At 51.1% G+C, this 10538-nt stretch overlaps 1 protein-coding gene across 1 annotated transcript in view; it reads right to left on the reverse strand.

Moving 5' to 3' along the window:
• Nucleotides 1–10478, reverse strand: part of NAPA (NSF attachment protein alpha) — a 26822-nt gene extending 16344 nt beyond the window's left edge. Inside the window, exon 1 of the mRNA XM_003799557.3 lies at nt 10067–10478. Within this exon, the coding sequence (XP_003799605.1) occupies nt 10067–10164 (98 nt within the window). The 5' untranslated portion in view covers nt 10165–10478. The remainder of the gene's footprint in view (nt 1–10066) is intronic.
• Nucleotides 10479–10538: the final 60 nt, after the last annotated feature.

Genomic DNA, 10538 nt, shown 5'->3' on the forward strand with positions numbered 1-10538 from the left:
CTTGAGCCACAGGCACCGAGCCAGAGTTATTTATTTTTTAGAGACAGGGTCTCACCATGTTGCCCAGCCTGGATTCAAACTCATGGGTCAGAGCCATCCTCCTGCCTTAGTTTTCCAGGCAGCATGTGTCCCACCATGCCCCGGTAGCCTGCATTATTTAAAACTACAAAAACCATCAAAAAACTTACTGTGCAACAGTAAGGGCTTGCAGCTCAGTGCCCATAGCTCAGTGGTTAGGGCGCCGGCCACATACACCAAGGCAGGGGGGTTTGAGCCCAGCTGGAGCCTGCTAAACAACAATGACAACTACAACCAAAAAATAGCCGGGCGTTGTGGCAGGTACCTGTAGTCCCTGCAACTTGGAAGGCTGATGCAAGAGAATTGCTTAAGCCCAAGAGTTGGATGTTGCTGTGAGCTTTGATGCCACAGCACTCTACTGAGAGCGACATAGTGAGACTCTGCCTCAAAACAAACAACAACAAAAAATGGTAAGGGCCTGACAAATATACAGGAGTTTAAAAATAAAAGAAAGGCATTCTGTCTGGGTAGCTTTGTTCTGGCTTCTCAACCTCCACATAGTACATACTGAACCTCTTCCTGATTTGGAAGACTCTTCATTAGCCCCTCAAACTCATATGTCCCCACAGCATCCTTTTGTCCTTCCACCTCTAATAATCCAAACAGATGGAGTGCATGAGGTCTGTGGTCTCTATAATTGTTCAATCTCCCAACCACACACTCAGGAGTCTCTCAAGGAGTTTCATATTCTCTTCACTGAAATAACCAGTGTTTATTTTTTGTTTTTTAAAGAGGACAAAAGGGGGTTATTTTCCCAATTAAAAGCTACACAAATTGTCCTCAGTCTTCTGACCCTTGCCCCATGTCAAATGTACCTTAGAAATTTGTCCACACCAACTACAGATATGCAGGGACTCTAAGGTAATTTGGGGAGCTGGAGTCCCAGTATTCCTTCCCCTGCACTGCGGGTGCAGTCCGCCCAACCTGCCCATCACTGAGAACCACATGAAGTATGGACTCAAACCAGAACCCACAGCCACACCTCTTGGAGTTTCCACTCAACAGATCTGGGCAGAGCCTGGAATTGAGAATTTTAATAATGGGGACCCAAGTGATTCAGATAATCAGGTGAGTTTGGGAAGGAAAAACTGAGATTGACCACATACAAAGCAGCCACCAGTCACCTGTCCCAGGTGTGGCAAATACCCACAGGGCAAGCAAGCAGGCTGGCTAGGACTGGAATCCCAGCTTTCTGAATCCCAAATTGCACTAGGTAAGGTTCCTTTTTAGAGGAAAAGTCTACCCTCTGCTTTCTGAGTTGTGCTGATGCTGTTCCCCACACTCTACTCTCCCTGGGAAGTGGCCCTGAGCAATGTGCTCTTCCCACATTCACCTCACTGGGCCCCGCTGCCTTCTCCCACCAAATTCACACCAGCTGACTCAACACACATTGGGCCTCCGACCTAGTTTGGAGTGACTTCTTTAGAACCTACCCCTGGCCATGAGAAGTGAGGAATTTTCACAAGCTTTTGGCAGGGGAGAATTCAGAAGGGTCTGTTGGGGCTTGACTGCACAAAAACCTCAGAAGGACCTTCTCTGGAATGTTCTCTTAAAGGGATATGTTCACAGACTTTAATCACAGATGTGCCCACCCCACAGATGCCCTTCTTGTGACTATACTAAATCCTATCCTTTCCTTCCTCTGAGAAAGCTCACATGCCTGGATGAACAGAAATGGCCCATGTTGCTGAGAGGCTAAGTGGGTGATCAACAAAGAGCAAAGTCAGCCCAGCTGGGTTTGTATCAGCTGCCCAGGCTGAAATCCGACAATCCCAGAGTAAGCCATGCAACCCTGCACAGGGTCTGTGATTCTAACTGTGGGGTGGAAAAGCCACAGGGGTTATAATGCTGGCTTGGGCTCCCAGGCCTGCCTCCACCTTTCCCTGCACTATCTGGTCTTGGCCACTACCCCTGCCAGCTGGAGGCAGACAGGATCTCTAGATTCCTATCTTCTTCTAGAGATAGGAGGGAAGTCCCCAAGGTAGAAAATGATTTGTCTAGGTTTTGCTGGCAGCTCTAGGAGAAGACATTCATACAGATGTTTATTCACCTAGGGAACAAATATCTGAGCTTATTTCTCACCGTCCAGGTACTGGAAATAACAGTAGTAACCAAAGGAGAGGGGATGGCCCTCTGCAGGGAATAAAGTAGTATTGGGACTGGGGAGGGGGTACTTCTTGGGACAAGTCAGGGAAAGCTGCTTTTGAGGATGGGAGATTGGTGCTTAGGCCTCAATGATAACTGAGGAGTCATCTATGAAAAGGAAGAACATTTCAGGCAGCAGCTACAGCATGTACAAAGACCCTGAGACAGAAACGAGCTTGGGAATTCAAGGAAGAGAAGCAGGTGGAATAGCTACAGTGCAAATGGCACCAGGAAACAAGGCTGGAGAGCCAGGCAGAGGACACCCTGCACTGGGAGCCAGGATAAGGCTATCCTAACACACTAGGAGGGTCTGTGACTGGAAGGAAGAAGTCTCAGCTCCCCTGCTCTACCAAGCTGTCCCTCCACATGGTTTACTACAGGATATCTCTTCCAGGTCAGGTGGGCTTATGACACCAATCTATGATTGGCATCATAACTAAAACTGCAAACTCTCCCAGGGGAAGAAACCAGGCCTCCTCCCTCTGCCACTGTACAAGGTCCAGAACGCCCCTTCTCCTGAGGGCCTGGGTGGCAGTGCAGATGACAGCTGTCTGTCCCTCCCCCACTGACCTCTCCCAAGCTGCTTCATTCTTCCCATCCCACGGCTCTGAGCCACACAGGGAATAAAGGGAACTGGTTTGGGCCAGCCTGATGCACAGCTCTCTATAATTACCCACTCGGCTTTGCTCTCTCCCCTCCCAAGGCAGAGGAAGCATTCTTAGGTCTCCCAAGCACAGCCACCAACCTCCAGCAACTGCCATATGGAGGGGTGTGCACTGCCAGGAGTGCACAGATGCCTGGTGGGACTCAGGCCAGGGGGTTCTGCAGGGCAGAGTCTCAGCCTCTCTCTCTCCTTCCTCCATCCCCTGGGTACTTCCTGGCTGCCAGAAACATGCCATCCCCCTACTGCCCACCTGCAGTTCCCTGAGGACTTCAAAAGGCAGGGCAGATGGCCCCGGCCTCACTCTATCCCTCCTGTCTCTCTGCAAGAGCCACGGCAAATGGCCCATGGTTCCCTCCTCAGGCTTAAGGACACTGCCCTGAGTCTCTAGTCAGTATCACATCAGGGAAGGAGGGACTGTAAAACCCCTTACCTTTGCTACAAACACTCCTCAGGACATGCTACTTATCTTCGCTTACTGCCTCCAAGCAACAATACCTGACAGATCCCTGCAAGAACCCTTTGGGTACTGTCCTGGCCTACAGAGAGGGTGAGGAACTTGCCCAGGTTTATACTGCCATGAAGCAGTAGGGTCAGGAAAGAGGATTGGGGCCCTGGGGACCCAGAACCACCCTGGCCTTTCTACCAATGATCAGGATGGCTTCCTTCCATGTGCCCTTTCTAATAATCTAGAAAGCAAGGTCTCTGCCTGCTCTTCCCCTCCTCTAGATTAAAAGAGCCTACACCACTCAGGTTTCCCTTAGCTTAGACAAGCAGACTCTGCTCTCTACTAGAGCTGCACTGAGCTTTCTTCAAAGGGCAAAGGAGGGATTAATTAAGCCAGCCCCCCACTGAGTTAACCTGACAAGCAGAAAGAACATTAGAAAAAGTAAAGGCTGTCAGTGGTATGAGGTCCACCCCAGCACAGGGAGCAGGTGGCCACCAGCCTTGCTCCTCCACTGACTGCACTAAAGCTGTCAGAGCCTCAGATCCGGAAGCATCTCCACTGGCACCCTGTAAGTGCCTCCCTTGGCTCTGCAGGGTGCCTAGTCTGGCCTAATGGGGTTTGTGCTCCTGTAGGCAGGGCTGGGTACCTTGCTGCACAGTGCTTGCACAGGCCCTCTCCCCACAGTGCTTGCACAGGCCCTGGTGACAACAACAAAAGAATAAAGCCTCAAATCCTAACTGTCCAGGTCTAAAATCATCACAGAACCCTCTTGTGACATGCCTGTCCAGGCAAGGGCAAGAGGTAGAAAAATGACTTTGGAATAGAGAGATGTGGGCTGAAATATGTTTCAGGCACTTTGCTAAATGTGCAACCTTGGGTCACTAATCCCAGAGCTTTGGTTTCTTTATCTGTAAAATTGAGACAACGAACCTGACCTGGGAGGAGTCTTTGTGGGGATTAGAGATGAGGGACACTTGACACACTCAACACCTGGCACAGAGGGAAGCACAGAACAAGTGCTCAAATGGTTGGCATTATACAAAAGAGGAGGAATATAATCAAGGGGGTGCCAGCCACTTAGGAATGGGAATTCTAGCTAGAGTCGCTTGTAGTGGCAAAAAAATTGCTGATGATAGTCAGGCCTGGTTTTGATGCCAGCTCATCGCTTTTGAGGCTTAGTTTGCTCATCTGTAACTAGGGATGAGACTCTACACCTTGCAGGGCGGCTGGAAGCATGAGCAATCTCACAGTTAGCACCAAGGAGAGTGACCAGCAGAGTGCCTGGCATGTCAAAGACTGTCATCAGGCCCCACAGAGGGCACAGATTCCAGAAACGCTGGAGCTTCTCCAGCAAGGGCTTCCTCTCCTCCCCCTCCTGATTAGCTACTACTTCTTTAAATTTCACAGAGGCCTGGGTCTCCCACTATCCTACTCCTTAATCCATGACGCTGACAGAACTTTTGGGTCCACTGCCTTTCCAGATGATAAGCTCAGAGGCAGGAACCTCACCTGTCACAAAGGCTGACAGGTGCTCCTTTCCTATACTGATGCCTCCTTGTATCCCAATTATACTTTATCACAGCCCAAGCGTGAAATGCATTTCCTTTTCTTAAAAGAGGTTCTGAAATACCCTTATCTCTGAGTAGCTCCATCCTAACAGGAGGAGCATGGAAACAGCTGTATACAACCAGGCAACAAAGTCCCATCCATTGAGGATTCCCCAGGAACCTTGCATACCCTCAGGAAAGACTGCTCTCAGAGCCTGGGCAAGAGATGCCAAGCTTTTAGTTGTGGATCTTGGCAGCTGGCAAGGTACTGTGATTCACCACCATGCCCACTGGAAATGGCACTGAGGTTTCTATGTGCTCTGCAGGAAGAAGGCGATCTGGAAGCAAAGCTGGAAGCTCGTACCCACAGCAGGCTCAGCTAAGCAGGCAGGCCCTGGGCAGGGACAGCCTCTGACTTTGGCAGCAATTCTTCCCTTACAAAAGCTGGCCCTTCAGGGCTCCTGGGGCTGCTGGTGTCTACAGGCAGTTCAAATAGGAACTGATATGTCAGCATTTGATCTTAGGAACACACTGTTTGTGTGCAGAATACCCTGCCAACTCTATTTCTCCAGCACCTCCTGCTCAACTTCCAGTGACAATATCTAATAATAATGCTAACAGTGAGCACTTAATAAGCATTACCAGGGCCAGGCACTGCGTTCCACGCATCATCTCATTTACTCCTTAAGGCCACCCTAGGAAGCAGAGATTACTATGATTTTCATTTCACAGATGAAGAAACTCCCTATACATGGTGGTATCCAAGAGGAAAGAAGTTTTTATCTTGGCTTTTGGGGGGAAGGGGATGTGGTGGGAAGAAGTTAGGAATGAGGAAAACCCCTGGGAAACAAAACCACCATTCAGAACCTGTACAATCCCAAAGGGAGACAGCAGGGAAGCCAGTACATCCATCAGGAGGCAAACATGGAGCAGGAAAGAGGAAAAAGTGTGCCCAGATTAACCCCTCTCCTTTTTCTGCTGGCTCATTGTTCTTTATTTAGGAAACCTCTATCTTTTTGCTTTCAGAGCAGAAGTTTGAGCTGCTCCCACCCTCTACCACCAAGGGAAGGTACAGAAATGGCTTTGAGCTTCTACTAACTGGCTGGTGCTGCCACCCTCTCTGGCTGCTGGTGTGCAAAGCCCCCTAGCGTCTAGCAGCCCAGAAATGATGACGCGCAAAGGCAGCAGTCTTAGGCAGGCTAACTAACACAAATCTCCAGAGACTTATGCGGGGGGATCCCACATCCTAGGTGACAGTTATTCTACTTGACCCTTTGACAGGAATAGAGACCTCTCAATGTGGGAAGCTGTCAACGCTGAGGTTCCCCAAAGGGGACAGAGAAGCACCAGTGCAAGCTGAGCCCCAACACTTCCTTCTCCAGTTCCTCGAAGCCAGGGAAGGCTTTGAGCGAAGGTGAATTATGACATGTTTAACACAATCAAACCCAGATCTGGAGCTGCTGGTAATGGTTCCTGCCGATAAAGTGGGTCCTCCTGAGCTGATGCTGGCTGCACTCCCAGCTCCCAGCCACACAAGCCACACAAGCTCCAGTCAGGTTCCTGCCCATAAAGTGGGCCCTTCTGAGCTGATGCTGGCTAACACTCCCAGCTCCCAGTCACACAAGCCACACAAGCTCCAGTCAGGTCCATCTCCCACCATCCCTGCCCTCTGCCCTCTGCTCTCGCCTTGCTCACTCCTCTGTCAGCATCACCTAGGAGCTTGTAGGTAGCTGTTGGGGATCAAGGTGGGAGCCAAAGGGGAGAGGGCTGGAAGAAGGAGAGTCTAGAAAGCCTGCCATGAGGGAGTGTGATCCTGAAAGGAAAGGGCTGTGGGCCATGGGCACTTAGAAGGGTTGGGGGAAAGGGCCTGAGGCTCTGAGGGGAGCAAGTAGAAGGGAGCCAGGGAGGATAGCCGGAGGGGAGTTGAAAGGAACTGGGATGAACACACCAATGCTTTCTTTCAAATATTTGAAGAAAACTGCCTTGGGGAAGAGGAGGAATTTAGAGGGAGGAAGCTCCCCCAGCATACCTTGTTTGCTAATATCCTTTCTAAATGTGAGCACCTAGAAATGGGCATGATTTTCAAGGAGAAAGGACTGTGGCAGTCAGAACAGCGGTTGAGTGAGAGAGCTTCCAACTCGGGCCCGAATTTGAATGGCGCCACTGCGGGACAGGCCAACAAGTCCACTTCCTCTGAACCCCAGTTTATCTACCTCCACAGGGATTTGAACACCAGTTACATGTCTGGCCCAGGCCTGACTCACAGAAAGGATTTAAGAAACATTATCTGCTAGTACCATTGTGATTCCTCCTGTCTGATGCTCTCCCCAACACGAGCTGTAGCAGTCCTTTCTAAAAGGCAAATGGGAACCCTCCAGGACTGCCCCCCTAAACCCTCATTGCTCTTAGTACTTCCTCAAGCCCCAGTCTTGCTTGCAAGGCCTCACCCTTGTCTGGCCTTACTTCCCCCTTCTAACTTCATGATCTTCACACCTAGAGGCCACTGCTCAAGCTGTCATATCTGCCTGGAGAGCTGCTCCCCACCAGAGAGCACCCCTAGAACTCTTGTTCATCCCCTCAGATGGAGGCCTCTCTACCATAAGCCATCCTTGGTCCCTCTGGATCCTGGTTCTCCCATCATTCAGGTAGAACTTCCTTCATGCAAGCCACTTGTTTGCACTGTCCCTGTTGTCTAGAACACCCTGCAGGCCCTGGCTCCCTTAGCAAATCTGGGGGTTCCTGGAGTTCACTCCTCACCCCCTCCAGTTCATACCACTTTCCTCTCAGCTCAGGAACTTCACCTAAATGTCATAATCCTAGCCCTTCTTTTCATTTGACAATTTTGTTTTTATAGTGTTTGACAAGTGTTAATCTTGCCTTTCTAACCAGGTATCAAGCACCTCAGGGGCTGACTTAGCTGCTCCCTCCAAGCACAGCCCTAGTCTTCTAATCCCTGGGCCAAGGAAACAAGACACCAAGAGCCATCCAGCACAACTATCACCCAAAACTGAGTTTGTTTCCAGCCTCAAAACATTGCACTTGAACTTCTTCCCTTGTCAAGGTAGAAGAAACACACACCTTCCCTCCATTCTCAGGCTCTAAAACAGTGGTTCTCAACCTACGGGTCGCGACCCTTTTGGGGGTTGAACGACCCTTTCACAGGGGTCACCCAATATCAGATATTTACGTTATGATTCATAACAGCAGCAAAAATTACAGTTATGAAATAGCAATGAAAATAATTTTATGGTTGGGAGTCACCACAACATGAGCAACTGTATTAAAGGGTCATAGCATTAGGAAGGTTGAGAACCACTGCTCTAAAAAAACAAGACATTCCTCATCTAATCAATCCAATCCAACCGGCCCAGGTATTTTCCTCATCAGGCAATTCTTGGTCATGTTCTGCAAGTTCTTTTGCTAAACATTATCTAACCTCAAACAACAAGGGGTGGCTCTGTCCACCCAGTGACTCCATGTCCTTTCCCAGAAGGATCCCTCCCCTCTGTTTTCTTACCAACCTCTGCTGGGCTCTTAATACAGCCCCTTCCAATCCAGAGGCTCTCCTTCCAAATTCCTTTCCTCAGCCTTCTGGCAAACTCTCCAGTCCCACTACCTTCCCCAGTCTCTGTGTCTCTCTGGTTCTCAGACTCTGTGCCCCACCCTACCAAACAGACCTCTCTACAGACCCACCAGTCCTTTCAGTCTGGACAGCCTCCCCTTGACTCTTTCAGATCCCTCCCTCAGCATCCCCCTCCCCCTATCCTCCCTAGCTCCCTTCTACTTGCCCCCCTCAGAGCCTCAAGCCCTTTCCTCTAACCCTTCTAAGTGCCCATGGCCCACAGCCCTTTCCCCATTTCCCTTCAGGTCCATGCTCCCTCATGGCAGGCTTTCTAGACTCTCCTTCTTCCAGCCCTCTCCCCTTTGGCCCCCACCTTGACCCCCAGCAGCTACCTACAAGCTTCCACTGCTTACACTTCCAGAGCTTTACCCACATGCCAAGCTCAATTCTAAGCACTTCATACACATTCTTTTTGCAGTTTTTGGCCGGGGCTGGGTTTGAACCTGTCACCTCCAGCGCCCTACTCTTTTGAGCCACAGGCACCGCCTCATACACACTCTTGATACTCTCAGCAAACCTCTGATATAGGCTTTACTAGCGATCTCCTTTAATAAGGAAGCTAAACAACTTACCCAGGGACATAAAGTAGCAGAGCTTCATCTCAAACCCAGGCTTCTAAGCCTCCTAAACCACTAAGATTCCTCAAAGGATGGTCAGCTTTTATGAGCTGACATGAACTTTATGTGAAATGTCTGACACACCACAGGAGTCAGTTCTGTCTCCCAGCTCCCTTCGGATCTCTTCTCAGATTTCTCAGCATACCAGTCATCCCCTTCAGACTCCCAGTCATTACTGGAAAATCAGGCCAGCAGCCCTTTGATCCCCCTTTTGGTTCTATTGGTTCCTCCATCTCTCCCTTCCATCTCCTTGGCTAAGCCAGCACTGTCATCCCCCTCCAAAATCATCAGTCTCCAGCCCCCCCCCCCCAGCCCAAGCCTCGTTAGGCTTAACTCCCTCCCAGGTCCTCTTCTCAGGGCACCCAGGCTTTGGCTCACCACCTCCAGAATCACCGAAGCTCTAAACCCCTTGGCCTGGTGTCAGACTCCTTCGGCCTCACCCCCATTACCCAGGGCCCATGCAAATCTCTGCCCTGAATCTTCCAAAAGACAGTTCCTCAGGTAGATGTCTTCAGTCCCAGGCCCCATCACGCGATCCAAGAGCCTTCAAATAGACTCCCCAAGATTCCAAATAGCTTCAGGCCCTGGTTCTCTCTCAGGTCCCTCAGGCCAGTAGCCGTCAGGGATTCAGGCCATATGCCCTCTGGCCCGCCGGTCCGTCTTCAGCCTGAGTTCTCTTCCTCGCGTCAGGATGGTGTCACCTCGACCCGTGTGTCCCAAACTCAAGTCCCTTCCGCCACCTCAGGCTGTCTCGCCTCACACTGCGTTGCCACGGCAGGCTCCTTGGCCTTCAATCTGTCCCCTCAGCTGTCTGGACCATGTCACCTCCTTCTAAAATCCTCTCTGTCCCCTCTACCTGAGCCTAGCGCGCCTAACCCGCCACCTAGGGCCGTGACTCCTTCGTCCTCCCAACCTAGGTCTCGGCCGACCCCTTGGCCCGGTTCTTACCCAAAAAGGCCCGAAAAGAAGGACTGTGAGTTCTTCACTTTGCGCTCCGCCTCAGCCAACAGCGCAATCGCCTCCGCTTCCTTACCGGAATTGTCCATGGCGGCCACAAAGGTACTCAGCAAACCGCCCAACCCGGGCCCTGGGAGGACTCAGCCGCGGCCAGGCCGCGGTAGACAGGTCAGGAGAGCTCAGCAGGATGTGTTGACGTCGCACCGGCGCACGCCGCCTGCTGCCCGGCAACACGTGACTCATAGTAGCCAACCACGGACTCGCAGAGCGGCGCGCGCCCAGCCGGTCACGCCCCCGTCAAGAGTCGCACGCAGTCCCATGACTCGCGACCCCCAATCGGCATCCAGAGATCTCAACGCATGCGCAGGCACCCACGAACAGCAATCCCTCTCTTCCTGGTGCTTTGTACGACACCTCCCACGTGACTGCATAAGGCAATCGTAGGCTGCGTCGCCAAGGACCT

This window comes from Otolemur garnettii, unplaced genomic scaffold (genome assembly GCF_000181295.1).
Source record: "Otolemur garnettii isolate 467f Iridium unplaced genomic scaffold, OtoGar3 scaffold00152, whole genome shotgun sequence".
In the NCBI taxonomy this organism is placed as follows: domain Eukaryota; kingdom Metazoa; phylum Chordata; class Mammalia; order Primates; family Galagidae; genus Otolemur; species Otolemur garnettii.